At 42.1% G+C, this 19288-nt stretch overlaps 1 protein-coding gene across 5 annotated transcripts in view; it reads right to left on the minus strand.

Annotated features, from left to right (window-relative positions):
• brd9 (bromodomain containing 9) overlaps positions 1 to 19288 on the minus strand; it is a 71065-nt gene that overhangs the window by 9220 nt on the left and 42557 nt on the right. For 3 of the 5 annotated variants that reach the window (XM_072560578.1, XM_072560577.1, XM_072560576.1), the window contains exons 14-16: positions 17082 to 17153; positions 13591 to 13699; positions 9730 to 9900 (exon numbers count right to left, since the gene is read on the minus strand). In XM_072560578.1, the coding sequence (XP_072416679.1) occupies positions 9730 to 9900; positions 13591 to 13699; positions 17082 to 17153 (352 nt within the window). The remainder of the gene's footprint in view (positions 1 to 9729; positions 9901 to 13590; positions 13700 to 17081; positions 17154 to 19288) is intronic. The other 2 variants (XM_072560580.1, XM_072560581.1) reach the window with 2 other exon arrangements.

The following is a 19288-nucleotide window of genomic DNA, read 5'->3' on the forward strand; positions in this document are numbered from 1 at the left end:
TCTGCATCCTGCCACATCCAATCATGTATGGTGGGCAATTAAACAACTCTCTGGAGGTGTCTCCACAAATATCCCCATCGTTAATATTGGGGGAATCCTAGCAAAAGATAAGGTTGAACCATTTGCAGCAATCTTCAGTGCCAAGCAGATGATCCATCTTGGCATCTACCGAAGATCCCCAGTGTCACAGGTGCCACTCTTCAGCCAATTCCATTTACTCCATGTGATATCATGAAGTGTCTGCAAAAGCAATGGGCTCCAACAACATTCGAGCAATAATATGAAAAGCTTTGGTCTAGAATTTGCCACACCCCTAATCAAGCTGTTCCAGTATACATATAACATTAACAAGTCAATCTCGAAAACTGCCAATGACCTGTACATGAAATATCAAATCAGGACAAACCTAACCTAGTCAATTATTGTCCTTTAAATCTACTAGCAATCATCCCGATAAATAAAGGAAAGGGTCATCAACAGTGCTATGAAGCTGTGCTTGATTATATTTAAAAGAAGGCTCACTGATAATCAGATTGGGTACTGCCAAGGACACTCAGCTCCATCTTCATTATAGACGTGGTTCAAATATGGACTATAGAGTTGAACTCCAGACAGAGGACTGCCATGGACAATAATAGCAGCATTTGACCAAGTATAGCTCCAAAAAATCCTAGCAAACTGGAAGGAATGAAAATTTGGGTGAAAACTCTCTAGTGGTTGGAGGTTTGCTTAACAAAAAGCAAGATGGCTACGTTAGCTAGAATTCAATCATCTCACATCCAGACATCACTGCAGGAATACTTGAAAAAAAATGTCCCAGGCCTAACAATGCTTCATTCATGACCTTCCCTCTATTACAAAGAAGTAAGGACGCTTGCTGATGATTGAACAAAGTTCAGCACTGTCTTCAAACACCAAATCAGCCCACATCCAAATACTGCAAGATCTGGATATCATCCACGTTTTGGTCTGACAAGTGCCAAGCAAGGACCATTTTCAACAAGAGAAAATCTAACCATTGTTCCTTCACATTCAAAGTAATTCCCATTATTGAATCCCTCACTAACAATATCCTTTGGATTACCATTGACCAGAAATTAAACTGAAGTAGAGGCTAAGAATCCTGCAATGTTGCAAGTGAAGAATTAGAACCTCTTGTGAAGGAAGCAAAGTTTAACAAAGATTTGGGACCCACTGTTTTACTGACAGTAAGAACAGATGCTCAGAAATCCATCAAATCAGTCTTGACTGTACCTGCAATCTCATGTGCTCTGTAGGGTGTTCCAGAGTTTACCTGTTAGCCCATATTTACCTTGTTATTTTTGGATGCTGGAGCACAAGCTGTGTCTGTGTGTGGTTGGTTTTACTTAAAATGTTATAAGTAAAACTTATTTTGTTTGCTTAAAGCAGTGGAATCTTGCAAATTCAACTTCTTAGTAAGTAATGGGGATGTCAAACATCATCTACTTTAAAAACAAGTTACTAACCCTAACAGGATGTAACAATTTTAAACAGTCTCTCCTGGGATCAGAACATATGATGGGACTCAAGTAGAATTGCAACTCCACAGAGAATATGTGCTAGAATTTGCTGACGTTAAAGCTTAGATTTGCCCAGTGAATATTACTAAATTTACTGAAAACCAAATGGGTGTCAGTTGTTATGTCTTTTCTGGAAAAGGGAGATTTATACAAGAGTTATTTTCAAAATTAACCAAGGCCAGCTTAAAAACACATGCTGGGGTGGAATGTTGCAACAAGGAAGACAAAGAAGAGTATTGGTGCAATGACACAGCCTTACTTGACCCCAGTTCATAGACTACTGGGTCTGTTGTAGATCTACTGGTGATGTCTACTGGCTTTTGTGCAGCTGGTAGATATTGGTAACAAATTTCTGCAGGCAACCAAAAATTTGACAGGTTTGCTCCATTTTCCCCCCTTGATGCAGTGTTGTTCTCTGCACTTTCCCTTGAATGAGTCTTGCTGTGAGGATCACATCCACTATGTCTCTTGATGAGTCAATATAGTCTTCCTTCCAACAGGATCTGTTCAGCCAGCAGGAGGAGGATTTTACAATGTGATAACTATGGAAGTCATAGCAGGCCAATCAGTCTAATTTTCTTTCTTAAAGATGGTCACAATTGTGGCAGCTTGGAGACCACCTGTCGTGCAACCCCCTCCCTTCCAGATGAAGTGATGTAGATGAGCCAAAAAAGTGATTCTCCACTGTATTTTAGTATCTTGGCAGGGATTCCACCCATCATGGATGGTGCTGAGATGGCAAGGAGTAACATGTTGTAGAATGTGGCTGAGGGCACTCATGCCATGTCAGCCAAGAAGCATCATAGTCTAGGAGATCCTTGAAATGCTCCTTCCAATAGGCTCACTTACTTTGTCATTAATGAGCACTACTCAAGTGGAGTCTCAAGTGGAGTATCTTTCAAATAGGCAGCTCTTTACGTTCTTCAACCACAGATGGTCTTGATGGTGCTGAGGAATCTGCACATCATGGCTGTTGGTGTTTTGCTGTATTTCCTGTACTCTTTCGATTCACCATCTTTTCTTTAGGCCAAGGTTTTGTTGGACATCACCTTTTGTTTATATGCAGACCTAATTTCTTCCCATTTAGTATTGGTGAAGTTTCTAGTTGAGAAACACCCCGTGCTTGTGATTTAGTAGCTCCTGATCATTCTTGTCAGGCTGACCTTGATGTTAGAGTGTCAAACTGTAATGCTGGAAAAGCACAGCCTGTCAGGCAGCACCGAAGGTGCAGGAGAGCCAACGTTTTGAGTATAAGCTCTTCATCAGGAATGCCTGATGAAAAGCCTATGGTTGAAACGTCGACTCTCCTGCTCCTCAGATGCTGCCGGAACATCTGTGCTTTTCCAGCACCACACTTTTTGACTCTGATCTCCAGCATCTGCAGTGCTCATTTCCTCCTGGTTCAGAAACAGTAAGTTTCTTTGGAAGCATCGCTTGAAAATTTTAAAAGGGAGACCATGGACATTGTGGTTCTTGTCACTGACCATCACCAGACTACTCCAACTTGTCACTGAATAACAATTTGCTGATGATACTCGGATGTGTACATAGAAACCAAGCTTCAAACTAGTATCAAGGCATTCACAGGGAACAGAATATGGGTCTTTGCTAAACATTTAGAACGCCAAAGCTTCTTTACCAGCCTGCTCCCACTGCACAACACTGTTTAATTACCAGGATGAATGACAAGTCACTGAAAAATACAGATGAATTTCCACACCTTCGGAGCCAGCTCTCAGAGTGTAGATGTAAACTGTGAAATTCAACAGTTGCTAATCCAGTGTTGTATCAGTCATACATTAGAAGAGAGAAAAGCAATCTTTGATCCAGATAAACTGTTGAAGGAGACTTGATGGTTATGAGCATGTTTCTAAAGCACAACAATTGAAATTAAATCTTTCCTTTAAAGTTCAAAACGAGAAGTTTGCAGAATTTGCTAAAGAGAAAGAAACATTGTAGGATTGGTAGTTTTGGGAATTGAAACTTGAATGAAGAATGAGTTCATGATAGTAAGAGTTTTGGAATAGCATCACAAAAAACTTGAAGATAAGGCTTCGAAAATAATGAAAATGGCAGTTCTGATAGACGGCAATGACAAAATCAGAAACAAAAACAGAAGTTGCTAGAAAAGCTCAGCAGGTCTCGCAGCATCTGTGAAAAGAAATCAAAGTTAATGTTTCGACCTGGTGACCCTTCTGAGAAAGTTCTTTCAGTTTTTATAGGATTAAAAATCAGAGCCAGCTTGGAGACAGTGGTTGTTACTTTATAAAAGACTTTAGGGAGAAGGCAAAAGCTGGTCTAGTTAATAAAAATGATAGCTGAGAAAATAAAAGTGATATAAATAAATCAGTATGTTTTCACATACTTAAGACAGGTCATTAAAAATAAAACTGATGGAAGTAGAACTGTAGTGTCAGTCATAGATATGGTCAAGGAGGTTTCAGGGAAGTCTGTACCAGAAAAGGAAGTGTGAGTTAGAACAGTGGCAATCTTACAGATGCAAGCATAAGAGGTACAGTTAATAAGTTTGCAGATGAAAACAAAATTGGAGGTGTAGTGGACAGCGAAGAGGGTTACCTCAGATTACAACAGGATCTGGACCGGATGGGCCAATGGGCTGAGAAATGCCAGATGGAGTTTAATTCAGATAAACGCGAGGTGCTGGATTTTGGGAAAGCAAATCTTAGCAGGACTTATACACTTAATGGTAAGGTCCTAGGGAGTGTTGCTGAACAAAGAGGCCTTGGAGTGCAGATTCATAGCTCCTTGAAAATGGAGTCGCAGGTAGATAGGATAGTGAAGAAGGTATTTGGTATGCTTTCCTTTATTGGTCAGAGTATTGAGTACAGAAGTTGGGAGGTCACGTTGCGGCTGTACAGGACATTGGTTAGGCCACTGTTGGAATACTGCATGCAATTCTGGTCTCCTTCCTATCAGAAAGATGCTGTGAAACTTGAAAGGGTTCAGAAAAGATTTACAAGGATATTGCCAGGGTTGGAGGATTTGAGCTATAGGGAGACGCTGAACAGGCTGGGGCTGGTTTCCCTGCAGCGTCAGAGGCTGAGGGGTGACCTTATAGACGTTTACAAAATTATGAGAGGCAAAGATAGGATAAATAGGCAAAGTCTCTTCCCTGGTGTCGAGGAGTCCAGAACTAGAGGGCATAGGTTTAGGGTGAGAGGGGAAAGATATGAAAGAGACCTAAAGGGCAACCTTTTCACGCAGAGGGTGGTACATGTATGGAATGAGCTCCCAGGGGGAGTGGTGGAGGCTGGTACAAATGCAACATTTAAGAGGCATTTTATGAAAAGGAAGGGTTTGGAGGGATATGGGCTGGGGCTGGCAGGTGGAACTAGATTGGGTTAGGATGTCTGGTCAGCACGGACAGGTTGGACCGAAGGGTCTGCTTCCATGCTGTATATCTCTATGACTCTCACCATTCTCCCTCAGAATGTACTGGGCAAGAATGGGGATTCTTCTTTGCTGAAGTGAGTCAGATATACATGTAAGCCTCCAAAAAGAAAAATAAACAATTAATATTTTGCAACAGTGGAGCAGTTCAGTCTTGACTGGCTGATATGATGTGTGATCCAGATGGTTTGATGGGAGTTGTATTAAAAAAAAGAGTAGGCAGGGTATTTACCCATTTATTCTAAGTAAATGAAGAGATTGCAGGAATTCTGCCTCATTAATTTACTGAAGAATAGACTTTGTAACGAGTAATGTTTTGACCAGTATAGATGGCAACCATGGTGAAGTCCATGTCACACAGCATTTGCTTGACCATGTTGATCTTGCCAATTTCCATAAAATCACTGAAATCAAACATAAGAAATATATGGTCATGAAACAATTTTAAATATTGCACCCAAGTATAATCTGTATTTATTTTAAATAAGGATGAGACAGGTGATATTGAAAAACTAGCAGCAAGAGTACAACTTTAAAGTTTGGTGGAACAGTTTCAGGAGGAAAGATTAAAGCACTAGTTATTGAGGCAGCCTAGGTTTGAATGGAACTTGAGGGTGTTGCAAGGTGAGATCTTTAGAATTGAGGAGTTAGAATCTCTTGTGAAGGAGGCAAAGTCTTAATGCGATTTGGTGACTCACTGTCATTAATATCTGGATGGGTTGCTGAGAAATCCATGGGACCTGTCTTGACAGCATCAGCTACTTGATATGTTCTGTCAGGTGTACAAGTTTATGCGTTAACCCAAACTTACTACATACTCCAACATCCAGATGGTAGATTGTATAACAAAGTTAGACAAGTAAAACAGTTTAGCTTATTTGTTCAAAACCAGGAAATCTTGTGGTGTTAGCCCCGAATAGCTGGGATCTCAAATGCTGGCTTAAGGTTCACAATACTGAACTCACCTCGTCCTATCTTGACTCCATCCTCTCCCCCTTGGTTCAGCCACTGACCACCTACATCCGTGACACCAATCACACCCTCCATCTCTTTGGGAACTTGCAGTTCCCCAGCCCTCATCACTTTATCTTCACTATGGATGTGGAGTCCTTATACACATCCATGCTCCACAAGGATGGCCTCCAGGCCCTCCACTTCCTTTTCTCCAACAGACTTATTTGGGAGTGGCCATGAGCATCTGGAAGGGCCACAGTTACACCTGCCTCTTTGTCGGCTATGTTGAACAGTGCTTTTTCAGTACCTACACAGACACTCTGTTCCAACTCTTCTGCCGTTACACTGATGACTGCATCGGTGCAGCGTCCTGCACACAGGCTGAACTGGAGCAGTTCATCAACTTTGCTCACAACTCACACCCCACCCTCATATTCACTTAGTCCATCTCAGACACCTCCCTCACCACTTCCATCTCCAGTGACAGTCTCTAGACGGATGTTTACTACAAACCCACAGACTCTCAAAACTACCTTGATTGCACCTCCTCCCACCCAGTATGCTGTAAGAACTCCATCCTGTTCTCTCAATTCCTTTGCCTCCGCCACATCTGCTAGAACAAGGAGACATTCCACTCCCAAGCATCCCAGATGTCCACCTATTTTGAACAACATGCTTTTTCCCCCTCTGTCATCCAAACGGCCCTCCAATGCAGCATCACCATTTCCCATTCCACTGCTCTGAAGCATATCCCCTCAAATGCAACAAAGACAGAGTCCTCCCTGTCTTCACCTACCACCTCACTAGTCTCTGCACCCAACGCATTATCCTTAAACACTTCCACCAACTCCATCTAGGCCCCACTCTCTTTGCCTTCTGCAAGGACTGTTCCCTTCGACAGTCCTTGGTTTGTACTACTCTCCCCACCAATCCCCCTGAACCCCTAGATACCCACCCCCGCAACCAGAACAGGTGCAAAACCCGCCAGTACTCCAGCCCACTCACCTTCTTCCAGGGCCCCAAACAGTCCTTCCAGGTGAGATAGAGGTTCACCTGCCTCTCTTCCAATCTAGTTTACTGCATCAGGTGCTCCTGATGTGGTCTTCTCTACATGGGGGAAACTGAACGTAAACTTAGGGAATGGTTCGCCAAGCATCTCAGCCGGGCCCCTAGGGGCTTACCAGACCTCCCAGTCACCGACCATTGTAATTCCCCTTCCCACTCCCTTTCTTGCATGACCATCTTTGGCCTCCTCCATTGCCACAACAAACCAAACCCCAACTTTGAGGAATAACACCTCATCTTCCACCTCGAAAGCCTACAGCCCGGAGGACTCAACATTGAGTTCTCCAATTTCAAATAACCTCCCTTCCCTTTCCCTGACTTCCTTCCCAGCCCCACCCTTCCACTCCTCCAAGCCACCTTCCTGATTCATTCCTCCCATTGATCAACCAGCTCGTACCCTCTGCCTGCCTTCAGCTATTCCCACTTCATCACCCTGCCCCGCCACCTCCTTTATCTGCAGCTCCCCTTCCACCCAGCCCCAGTGCTGAAGAAGGGTTACATCTGAAATGTCAACTTCTCCACTTCCAGACGCTGCTTGGCTTGCTGTGTTCTTTCATCATTCTGCTTGTCTACTTATGATTCACAATATAGCAGTCATTATAGATATCTACACTGGGTGAGACTTGTACTTCTAAAATTATATTTGCGCTAGAGATTTTCAAAATAAAGATAATCTTATCAATTTAGCATTAATGCCACTGGTACAGTTACACTATATATGTTCTTTTTATTTCCACACATTCAGCATACAAGATCACATTTTTCAAACATATTCACATATATGATCACACATTTGGTTCAGCCACACCTGGAGTACTGTGTACAGTTCTGGTCACCGCACTACAGGAAGAATGTGATTACATGTGCAGGGGGCAGAGGAGATTCACCAGGATGATATTGTCTGGGGTGGAGCAGTTTAACCATGAAAAGGCGTTTGGATAAGCTCCCACTGTTTTCAATCATGCAGAGAAGGCCAAGAGAGGACCTAATTGAGGTGTTCAAGATTATAAGGGGCATAGACAGGGTAGATAGAAAGCAGCTGCTTCCCTCAGTTGAAGGGTTAATAACACAGAGGTATAATTTTAAAAATGTGAAAGCCAGGAGGCTTTGAGGAGATTTGAGGGTTTTTTTATATCCGAAGAGTGGTGGGAATGCACTGCCTGGGAGGGGACCTGAGACAGTTAATCTCACAATCTAAAAGGTACTTGGATAAGCACTTGGAAGTATCATAACATTCAATAGTTTGGCCCTGGTGCTGCAATAAGTAGGACTATTGTAGATTTAGTGTACATTTGGCAGTACAGACTCAATGAGCAAAAATGCCTCTTCTGAACTGTACGATCTTATAATTTCTTTGGCGAAATGATGTAGTTTTACATAGTAATAAATAAGCAAATATTTTAAACTATAATAGATGGTTCAGGCTATATATTTGACAAGCTATTTGGTTTCAAATTTTCACAAGCACAAATCCCCATATAATTAGATTAGATTCCCTACTGTGTGGAAACAGGCCCTTCGGCCCAACCAGTCCACAATGACCCTCCAAAGAGTAACCCACCCAGACCCATTTCCCTCTGACTAATGCACCTAACACATGGGTAATTTAACATGGCCAATTCACCTGACCTGCGCATTTTTGGACTGTGGGAGGAAACCCACGCAGACACAGGGAGAACGTGCAAACTCCACACAGACGATCACCCGAGGCTGGAATCAAACCCAGGTCCCTGGCGCTGAGAGGCAGCAGTGCTAACCACTGCTTTTGTACAGTTTATACTTCAGATAAGGGTGTATCATTTCTGCATATTACTGCAGGGTTTGACTAATTTCATACATTATGAATGAAATTCAAAACCATAGATAACATATTGTAAGAGGAGTAACTGCAGTTAATTTAACAGACAATAATGGTAGTATACTGCTGAACCAAGAGGCTTTTTGTTAGAACTATATTTAACTGAGGAAGGATTGACCCCAGCAGAGAAGCAAAACTTGAACTCTTCAAATCACAAAAAGTTGCGTTTGAGTCGGGACCTTAAAACAGGAAAGAAAAGCATCAAGTGAAAGAGAAAATTTAACTAAGTATTTTTATGTAAATACAGATTAAGTGATTATACATATAAACTAATAAAAAGCAATTTCAGAACTGATACCCTGATGCAATTCTTCATAACAAGTGATTTTACACCTGGAATACAGTCTTTTAGGTTGGCTGGTAAAGACTAGAGCGCTGAAACCATTAAAAAAGCCATTAAACACAATTATAAAGCAAAACACTGCAGATGTGTAACATGAAATGAAAGCAAAGTGCTGGAAATACTCTACAGATCTAGTAGCATCCACGGAGAAAGAGACACTCAAGTTAAATGTAGAGTTAAATAAGTCAGTCAACTTGAAATGTGAACAGTTTCTCTCTCCGTAGATGCTATCAGACCTAATAAATATTTCCACCACTTTATACTTAACTGAATTAAAAACAATGGAGGGAGAGAGTGGGGGGAGATGAGAAAATGAGGAGAAAGTAACAGTATATTTGTGTAAAAGCAAGAGCAACTGGATAAAATTATCTTCCTCTTCTGTAATTGTTCTCATTAGGTAAATCTGCAGTACCACAAAGAACATGCAGAGCCAAATCAAATCTCACTTTTCCAATAAAATCAAGGATGGGCTTGAGGAAAATTACTGAAGAATAAAATTAATCCTTATGCACCACAGGCACAAACTGAACCAAGGCTAATTTTAACTTAGCTTATACCTAGGTGGTGCTGCTCGCGGTCGGAGTTACTGGAGATTGAGCTGAGGTTTGAGGAAGGTCGGGAACCAACACGTTCTGTCTGAGCCTCATGCAAGTCCTGCAGCAACTTGGTGGTCTCATCCAGATTTCTCTGGTTATCATCATGATCAGGTTCCTTCTTCACTACTTTCCCTAAAAAGGTGACACATTTTTAATTAAGGTGCAGTTTAGGTAGCTTAGGAAACTGGACAAACTTTTAAGGGTCTGGGTACGTAAACTGGGTACAAATACAGATACATTCTGCATGTTAAAAAACTGTCAATTTTCTGGGGCAAGGCACGTTCATGATGTGACATAAAAGACTTCATTCAGCTACAGTTGTGATTAAGCATGTCTCGTACAAGTAAAGCTCCATTTATTCTGACCCAACAATCTTAGCTTCTCAAGGATGTCTTCTAATGCATCACTGATTTCAAACCAGTCATCCTCTGGTTTTAGGATAAGGATGCTCACATAGCACTCAATTAGTGCTTTTTGTACTTAGTAGAAACTGGACTGATAATATACAGACTAACTTCAATTTTAAACTTGGATTCCAGATTTGAAAGAAGAGTCTGCTACCCTACTGCATTACTCAATATGGCAATATAGCAATGAGTGAATTTTAGCAGTCGATGAGTTGGATACATGATTCCTGTTTGCTAATAGTTCAGTGCATTTCATGCTGCTTTTCTGAAGCATCTCAGATGGAAAATCTAAGAACTTCCAAACTACAGACATAATCAATTATTTATGCAAATGACCAGTAGTTTGATATACAGAGGAACCTCGATTATCCGAATACCAATTATCCGAAAATCGGATTTTGCAAAAGGAGATCTCGAGGTCCCGACAGAAACATTATATCAAAGACGTCTGATTGCGTCTATTGTTTACAGTGATTAAAAGTGCTGCTGAGAACAATCCTGGACTGATGGGAGAGCAGGCACTGTCTAAATGACTCACCTCCCAACTCTGCACAACCCCCCCCTCCCCCAAAAGGCAGTAGAAGCATCAGCAGTGTTGTTGGGTGTGTCCAGCCCTGCTCCCCCGGAGGGGGGGGGGAGGAGGAGACATGCAGGGGCGGGGTGAGGGCGGGCGGTGTTGAACGGGGTTTGGGGGCGAGTGGGCGGACGGCAGTATTGGATGGGGCTGGGGGGAGGGCAGACGGCGGTTGGGGGAGGCGGGCGGGTGGACGAGGGTGTTGGACAGGGTTGGGGGTGAAAGGGGGGCGTTGGACGGAGGATGGCATTGAACGGGGTTGGGGGGCGATGTTGGACAGGGATTGGGGGAGGCGGGCGAAGGATGGTGTTGGACGGGGATTGGGGAGCGCTGGCGGAGGATGGTGTTGGACGGGGATGGGGGGGGCGGGCGGAGGATGGTGTTGGACGGGGATTGGGGGGGCGGGCGGAGGATGGTATTGGACGGGGATTGGGGAGCACAGGCGGAGGATGGTGTTGGACGGGGATTGGGGGGCGCGGGCGGAGGATGGTGTTGGACGGGGATTGGGGCGCGCGGGCGGAGGATGGTGTTGGACGGGGATTGGGGGGGGCGGGCGGAGGATGGTGTTGGACGGGGATTGAGGGCGGTGGGCGGAGGATGGTGTTGGACGGGGATTGGGGAGCACAGGCAGAGGATGGTGTTGGACGGGGATTGGGGGGGGGCAGGCGGAGGATGGTGTTGGACTGGGATGGGGGCGTGGGAGAGATGGTGCTGGACAGAGATTGGGCGGGCGGAGGAGGGTGTTGGACGAGGATTGGAGAGCGGACAGAGGATGGAGTTGGATGGGGTTGGAGGGGCGGGAGGAGGATGGTGTTGGACGGGGTTGGGGCTGGATGGGGGGCATTATTGGACGGGGATTGGGGTCAGGCGGAGGATGGAGTTGGATGGGGATTGGGGGGGGCAGGCGGAGGATGGTGGGACAGGCGGAGGATGGTGTTGGACGGGGATTGGGGGAGCAGGTGGAGGATGGTGTTGGACGGGGATTGGAGGCAGACGGGAGGCGGTGTTGGACGGGGATGGGGGGCGCGGACGGAGGATAGTTTTGGACGGTGATTGGGGGAGTGGGTGGAGGATGGTTTTGGATGGGATTGGGGGGGCGGACGGGAGGTGGTGTTGGTTGGGGATGGGGGCACGGACGGAGGAGGGTGTTGGACGGCGTTCAGGGGGGAGGGCGGAGGATGGTGTTGGACGTGGATTGGGGGGCAGGCGGAAGATGGTGCTGGACGGGAATTGGGGGGTGGGAGGAGGATGGTGTTGGATGGGGTTGGGGGCGAACGGGGGGGCAGTGTTGGTCGTGGATTGGGGAGTGCGGGCAGAGGATGCTGTTGGACGGGGATTGGGGGGTGGGCAGAGGATGGTGTTAGACGGGATTGGGGGTGCTCGGGACCGGGCGGTGTTGGACGAGATTTGGGGGCCGGCAGAGGATCATGCGCATTGTGCTGCTGCCTCAACTGAACAGGGAGCAGACTTAATAGAAAACCCGGAGCCCCAGAGGAAATGCATTGAATCGATGAACCGAATAATCAATTATCTGAACGAAATAGTGCTCGCCTATCTCGTTCAGATAATCGAGGTTCCCCTCGATTGTTCACTCAACTGTTAAAGGATATGCGGATACAAATGATACAAAGAAAACGAAAACAGGAAAAGAAAAATTCATTTGAGGATTTGAAAATTCTTTAGATGAAAGTGAAGTCTTCAAGAAACACTGGAGGTCTCAGCAATATACATAAAAGTTGTCAGTGTTTGAAGATACCATAAAAAGGTAAAGAATTGCATTTAAATAGCACCTTTCACAACCTCAGTATGTTGCAATGTGCTTTACAAGGATGGAAGTATTGCTGTATGAAGCTGCAGTCAATTTGAGTGCAGTAATCTCTGACAAGCAACATTTGATAATATCTAATCAGTGTTTAATGATTTGGACTGAGCAAAGTATCAGCCAGAACACCAAGAACAATTTGCTTGCTCTTCAAATGTTGTTGGTTCTTAAACGTTCACCTGACAGTACAGACATAATAAAGGGCAAGTACTCTTTCTATACTAGAGTGTTGCCAATATTGGTGTTTTCAAGACACTGAAGTGGAACTTGAGCCCACAGCTTTCTGATTCAGGGAAGTGACATTATCCACTCAGCTACAACTGACAGTACAGGCATCAATTATTTCTTCAGCGATCTTCACTGTTTTGTTTCATTTGATGTATTTTTGCTTTTAAGAAAACAGTGCTTGCATACAAGGCACTATCGAGCACACGCAAACATCACAAAGTCATGGTTTTGTTCCTTACAACATTACTGATGGTACAGATAGATTACATTCTCAACTTTCATTCTCAACAGCTACCATCCATTTTTCTGACCACAAGACAACTTGGAGTGGTAGATTAGGAGTAAAACAGCTGCAAATCTTGAAGTTCGGAACTGAAACATACTTTGAGTACGGCAGTTTCAACTGTGACTCTCAAAGGGAATCAGAAAAACAACAGAGAAAAATATGTATTCTGCACTGGCACCGGTAGCTGAACAACTACTACAAAAGGGTAACTTAAGTTTAACGGCTAAGCATCACAAGAACACTCCAGATATGAACTGGCATTTAGTTATATACATAGGTTACAAACTTAAAAGTGCATGAAGACAAATTCCAGAAAATGCAAAACAAGTCTGGTGAACTCAACTCTATGTGGTCAGCAATGATTTTTAGCTAAGTATTTCTCTTAAAACAAAAATTTTGGCATTGATTGCATACAAGTATCTGTTAAGATAAACGTACACCTATCCAGTTGAAGGCTTTTAATAAATAGACTGTGAAGAGAGACCATGTACAAAGTGCAACTCACCTAGTGAGTTCAATAAAGAAATATCCAAGGAGACATCAGAATAAGACTTTACAGGGATGAAATCCAAGCCAGTCCGGTTGTCACCTGCACTACCATTTGCCCCTCCGGCCTGTAGTAATTAAAGTATCACAAAGTTTTGTTTTTAAACTACAAAGTTTAACCATAAAACACAGCTTAGAGTTATAATCCTGTAATGTCTCTCAAAAATGTGCTGCTTCCTCAATATGCAGTGAAGAAGCAAACGTTTTGAATACATTTAAGACAGATGTTGATAGATTCTTGGTGAACAAGAGGGTGAAAAGTTATTAGGGATAGGAAGAAATGCACTCTTACACCAAACTCATATGTTCATAATAATTCTCTCAGGTTGTGGACACATAGCATTTCACACTTCAGTAATGGTTTTACGCAGACATTATAGGTGTGAATCTCTTGGTACAGGTAGATCAATTCACAATTCATGTATTTAAAAATCTAATCAAGCGATGGGTAAGATTAGAACTGTTTTGTTAATATGTTTCCATTCAAATATAGTCAGAGTCACACAGCATGAAAACAGACCCATCATTCCAACTCATCCATGCCAACCAAGTTTCCCAAATTAAAGCAGTCCCACAAGCCTGCATTTGACCCAAATCCCTCTAAACCTTTCCTATTCATATACCTATCCAAATGTCTTTTAAATGCTGTACCTGTACCTGCATCTACCATTCCTGTGGCAGTTCACTCCACATATAAACCAACTCTGTGAAAACGTTGCTCCTCGGGTTCTTTTTAAATCTTTCTCCTCTCACCTTAAAAAATGCCCTCTAGTTTTGATCTCACCCACCATACGGGAAAGACTTTTGCTATTCACCTTATCTATATCCAGCCTATCCTTGTAATTCATACCACCCCCAGTCCTAGCAACATCCTGGTAAATGTTTTCTGTACTCTCTCCAATTTAATAATATCCTTCCTATAACAGGACAACCAGAAATGTATACAGTACTTCAAAAGTCAATCTTAAAATATTACATTTATTTCTACTTAATGCTTTTTGTCCATTAATCGTCCTCATTTCTTAAAACAGCAGAATTAAGTATGTGATCTTCTAATCACTGAAAACTATTCTAGAATCCCATGAATTCTGGAAGATCAAAACAAATGCATCCTACTCTCCAGCTATACCTTTTAAAACACAAGGACTCCTTATCCAAAAACTGCCACTACTTAATTCCATTTATGGCCTATCCTTTAAATGCCTTTGAAGTCACTGACTTGCTTGGCCATTTCAGCTTAAGATATTGATCTAAAGTATATAGACAAGCAGGGAAACTTGCACAATAACTTCCTGATTTCCAAGTTTAATTGCACTTTTGTGGTTGCTGGAAGTTGCTGTGCAATTTAAAGTTCAAACAGTGAGTGCTGACAGCCGTCTCGTTATTTTTATCACACGTCTGGGTGTAGTGTTCTATTTTTTTGACAGATGCTGTAGGGAAAAAAATTGAAAAGTGATTTTTCTGTTCATGATGTAAAATAGGGCTATTTTTGGATAGCAGGAACATTATGGCACGGTGGATAGTACAGCTGCCTGAAAAGCACCAGGAACCCAGGTTCAACTCCAGCCTGGAATTCTGTTTAGAATTTGCATGTTCTCTCCATGTCTGCACAGGTTTCTTCCAGGTGCTCTGTTTTCCTCCCACAGTCCAAAGATGTGCACGTTAGGTGGATTGTCTGTAGTGTCCAGGGATGTGCTCTGTATTATCGATGAATCATCCTGCTTATTGCGTGCATATTGAAATGATATTACCTTGGACTCAAAACCTCCTCAACAATTCAATCTATTAGACAACAGCACAGAATGAAAAGAATCTAACTCAAAGATGATAAACATCTGCTGCACACATCAGATGGAATTTAATCTAGGGGACAGGGGTCTTGTCTGGCAGCAAGTGTGCCAACAATTGTCCCACAGCGCCTTCTTTTGAAAAAAAAGTCTGCCATTTTAAGTGGTAATGACCAATGTTTTTCACTATTTTCACTGCTGTCACTGCCACAAGGGAGAAGCAGAGGGACAGACCCAGGATCAGCAAGTCAGGTAGGCCACAACTGCCAGAGTATTGGAAAGAGATTGTAGAATGGGATTGGAAGAATGAACTGGGGTGGATTTTGGCTCTCTTTCCCAATCCAGATATTGGATATCTCAAACCAGCCATCCTATACCCAACAACAAGGGGCCCCTGCAGAACCCTACATTTGGTCTGAATTCCCTGCCAGCAGAGTTGAAAATTGAGGCTTTTAAGGGGACATCAAACCCACAAACTCACCTTTGCGCAGATTTTGTCAATAAAATTGTGTATCAAAAGACACACCATTCAAATACTCAAGAGGATACAAAACTTAGTAGAATTTGTAAAACTTTAATGCTATCCATCTTGTAAAACTTCTTTAAGCTACAGCAAGCTCTTCTTGCTCCAAATCCTTCCATTCTTGATCTTTTATGTTACAAGTATTTCCATTTTAGCTATACCACCTCTGGTGGACTTGAAGCATTTGCTGAAGGTACAAATATTTTACCGTTTCCTCTTAGTCAAATAATTTAGAAGAACTTACTTTTTATACAGATATCAAGTTAGTGGTGTACCAGGGAGATTTGTTGCATTGCTGTTTAGTCTTCCAATGCCACCATTAAACAGGTGACATTGACCATGATCTAGTGTCTGACCAACACCAACCACAATATTTGATGTTGTTATCAAGTGTAAAATCAGAGGCCAAAGAACCAAACATTCCTCTTTGGTCTCAAACCAAACGCAAGTCTCTCAGTGATACAAAACTACCACACCACAGATGTCATTTTGGTTTGAATACTCATTAGCTTAACTTCTAAAAAGCCTTTTAAAGGTAACTCAATGGTTTTCTCCACTCCAGTGCTTCTCTGGGTTTCTAGGTTATACCTTAACCATACGTTCTGCAGCAGCAAGGTGAAAGCTGAAAATGTCATGATAAATCACTCATTCAGACTGATTCATTAACAGGAAAATTAACTTCCTAATTCTTTTCCACCTACTTGTGCTGTATTCTGAGCATTTTTCACCTATAGCTGCAGGATGCACCTCTAGTGATTGCCTCACAGAGCCTCAAAACATTCCAAATGCAGCCCCAGACATTCCATGAAAAATGAGGCTTTGTAGAGGAATATGAAAAATCCCAGATAAATGTAAGGTAGCATTCAAAAAGTTATGAACATTTGAATTGTATTAAATTATAATATGATCTTTATTCTGCTCTTTTTCACATTACTGTTTGAGAGATTGTTGTGCATAAGTTGGATTATACTTCTTATAATATAACTTATACTTCAAAAATGTTTTTCATTGGTTGTATTTCATGTTGAGATATCCTGAAGTTGCAAAAGGTACTATATAAACGTAAGTCTTTCTTTCTACCTGAAACACTTATATGCATTACACTTTTAACATAACCTCAGAACAGTTAGATCATCTCACCATTAATGGTTTAGATGCTTCTGAACAAGCAGGCTGCAGTTTAGGTTCCTCTTTAATGAAAATTGCTGGAGCCTACAACAAAGCAAGGAGTGGTTAAGATGATGGCAGAGGTAGAAGAGATAAATATACGATGTAGCTGAAATCAGAAAATAGAGCAATATACAAAAAAAATTCTCTATTGAACATCAAAATTTATGAAGAGAAATCTAAAATTTGTTTATAGATTAGAACTAACTATAACAAAAGTACAGGTCACTTAACTAGCAAACATTTTCATAAATTTCTGTCATTCCAAAGCTCTCAGATTACAACAGTTTATGCCAAAGAAATTCTATGTCATAAACACAATTTTTAGTTCTTTCTAGATATGTCAGTAATCCCATAATCTATCCCTTAACTCTTGCATGCAATTCTCACTTACTCAATTGATTAATAATTGCACAAATTAAGACACACCCCAGCTCCCCAGTCCAGGTGTTATCAAAGCTCTCTTTTCTAAGGATCAGAGGTGTTCAAAATCATGAATGGTCTAGACAGAGCAGATACAAAAAACTGGCTCCATTGGTGGAGATGAAGAGAACCAGAGAGCGCAAAAGCAGCAATGGAAAAACCAGGAATAATTTATTTCTCTTTTAAGGAATGTGGGGTTAGGAACTGAAATATACTTTGAGTATGGCAGTTGCAACTGTGACTCTCAAAGGGAATCAGAAAAACAACAAGGGAAAAATAGTTTGTGGGATCATAAAGGAAAGTGCAGGGAGTGCCACTAACTGTAATACTCTCACAAGAGAGCTGTCATGGACCTAATGGGGCAAGACGCCTCCTCCTATTCTACAGTGATTCCACATATTTTTATTTGCATATTCTACATTAATTTCACATAGTCAAATGAATAAATAATATGAATGAATGCAAAAAAAGATGGGACATTAAAAAGATCAATTGGTTCATCCTCCCTACCTCATACAGTTATGGTGCAATACGAACAACATCTTGACTCAATTCACATATTCTCTTTCAACCTCAACCTCCTGGAAGAGATTTTAAAAAATGCACCAGAAAAATACACTCAGCCAATTCAGACAGGGTGAAAGCCTCACTGAAATCACAAAATGTGCTCAAACATTCCAGGCCAATGTCCATGAGACAGATTTCCCTATACTTCACTTACCTATTGCATGTCAACAAATTTTTCATTAAAAAATTAATTATATGTGGGATTTGGCATTGACTGCCAACCACTGCAATCCCTGGGATGTAGGGACACCACATGTTTATTGGGAATGGAACTCCAGATAACATTTATTGTATATTGTTCCTACTTATCAAATGCTTTTTAGATATTATCCTTAATGGTAGGTTCAGTACTTGTTTTCTTTTAGTGAAATATGCATTGAGCACCCATTCTCTGTGGCATACTTCTTTATCAGATTAGAAGAGTCCCATAAAGGCAAAAGTGAGGACTGCAGATGCTGGAGATCAGAGTCTAGATTAGAGTGGTGCTGGAAAAGCACAGCAGGTCAGGCAGCATCCGAGAAGCAGGAAAATCAATGTTTCGGGCAAAACATTCCTGATGAAGGGTTTTTGCCCGAAACATCGATTTTTCTGCTCCTCGGATACTGTCTGACCTGATGTGCTTTTCCAGCACCACTCTAATCAAGAGTCCCATAAAGCCTACCAATTAGAAAGAAAGCCAAAAAACCTGACCTGGGACATTTCTATGCTTTGGTCTATTTGATCAGTGAATTTAAAGTCTCTGAATACAGTTTACCCCAGACACAGCCAAGAACAGACCCTATAAAATTGCAATAAGTTGAATTTCCCAAGCTTGTTCATAAGATTCATGCTGAACAGAAGTTCACTATCGGCAAGGGAGCCCTTTGTAACCTGATTTATCTACTCATGTGCTTTATGTTAAAAAAAATCAAAACAGTCATCCAGGAAACTTGTGAAAATATGTTTATTTCTCAAGTTGCCCACACCATATGGTATTGGCATAGCTTGGATGGCTGATTGCAATGTAGACTGATGTTAACACATAAGGTCATTGTCCATGCCAGCTGAGACTTCAATGAGACTGTTCTTCTCAACCTCTCCTCTCAGCCTGAGGCATGGTGGCCCTCAGGTTAAACCACAACCACCTCTCTCTCTCTCTAATGAGACAACAGTCCTCTGGTCCAGTAGGATTATAGTGCTTTGACTTTTTT

The sequence above is a fragment of the Chiloscyllium punctatum genome, chromosome 41 (assembly GCF_047496795.1).
Source record: "Chiloscyllium punctatum isolate Juve2018m chromosome 41, sChiPun1.3, whole genome shotgun sequence".
NCBI classification, from domain to species: Eukaryota; Metazoa; Chordata; class Chondrichthyes; order Orectolobiformes; family Hemiscylliidae; genus Chiloscyllium; species Chiloscyllium punctatum.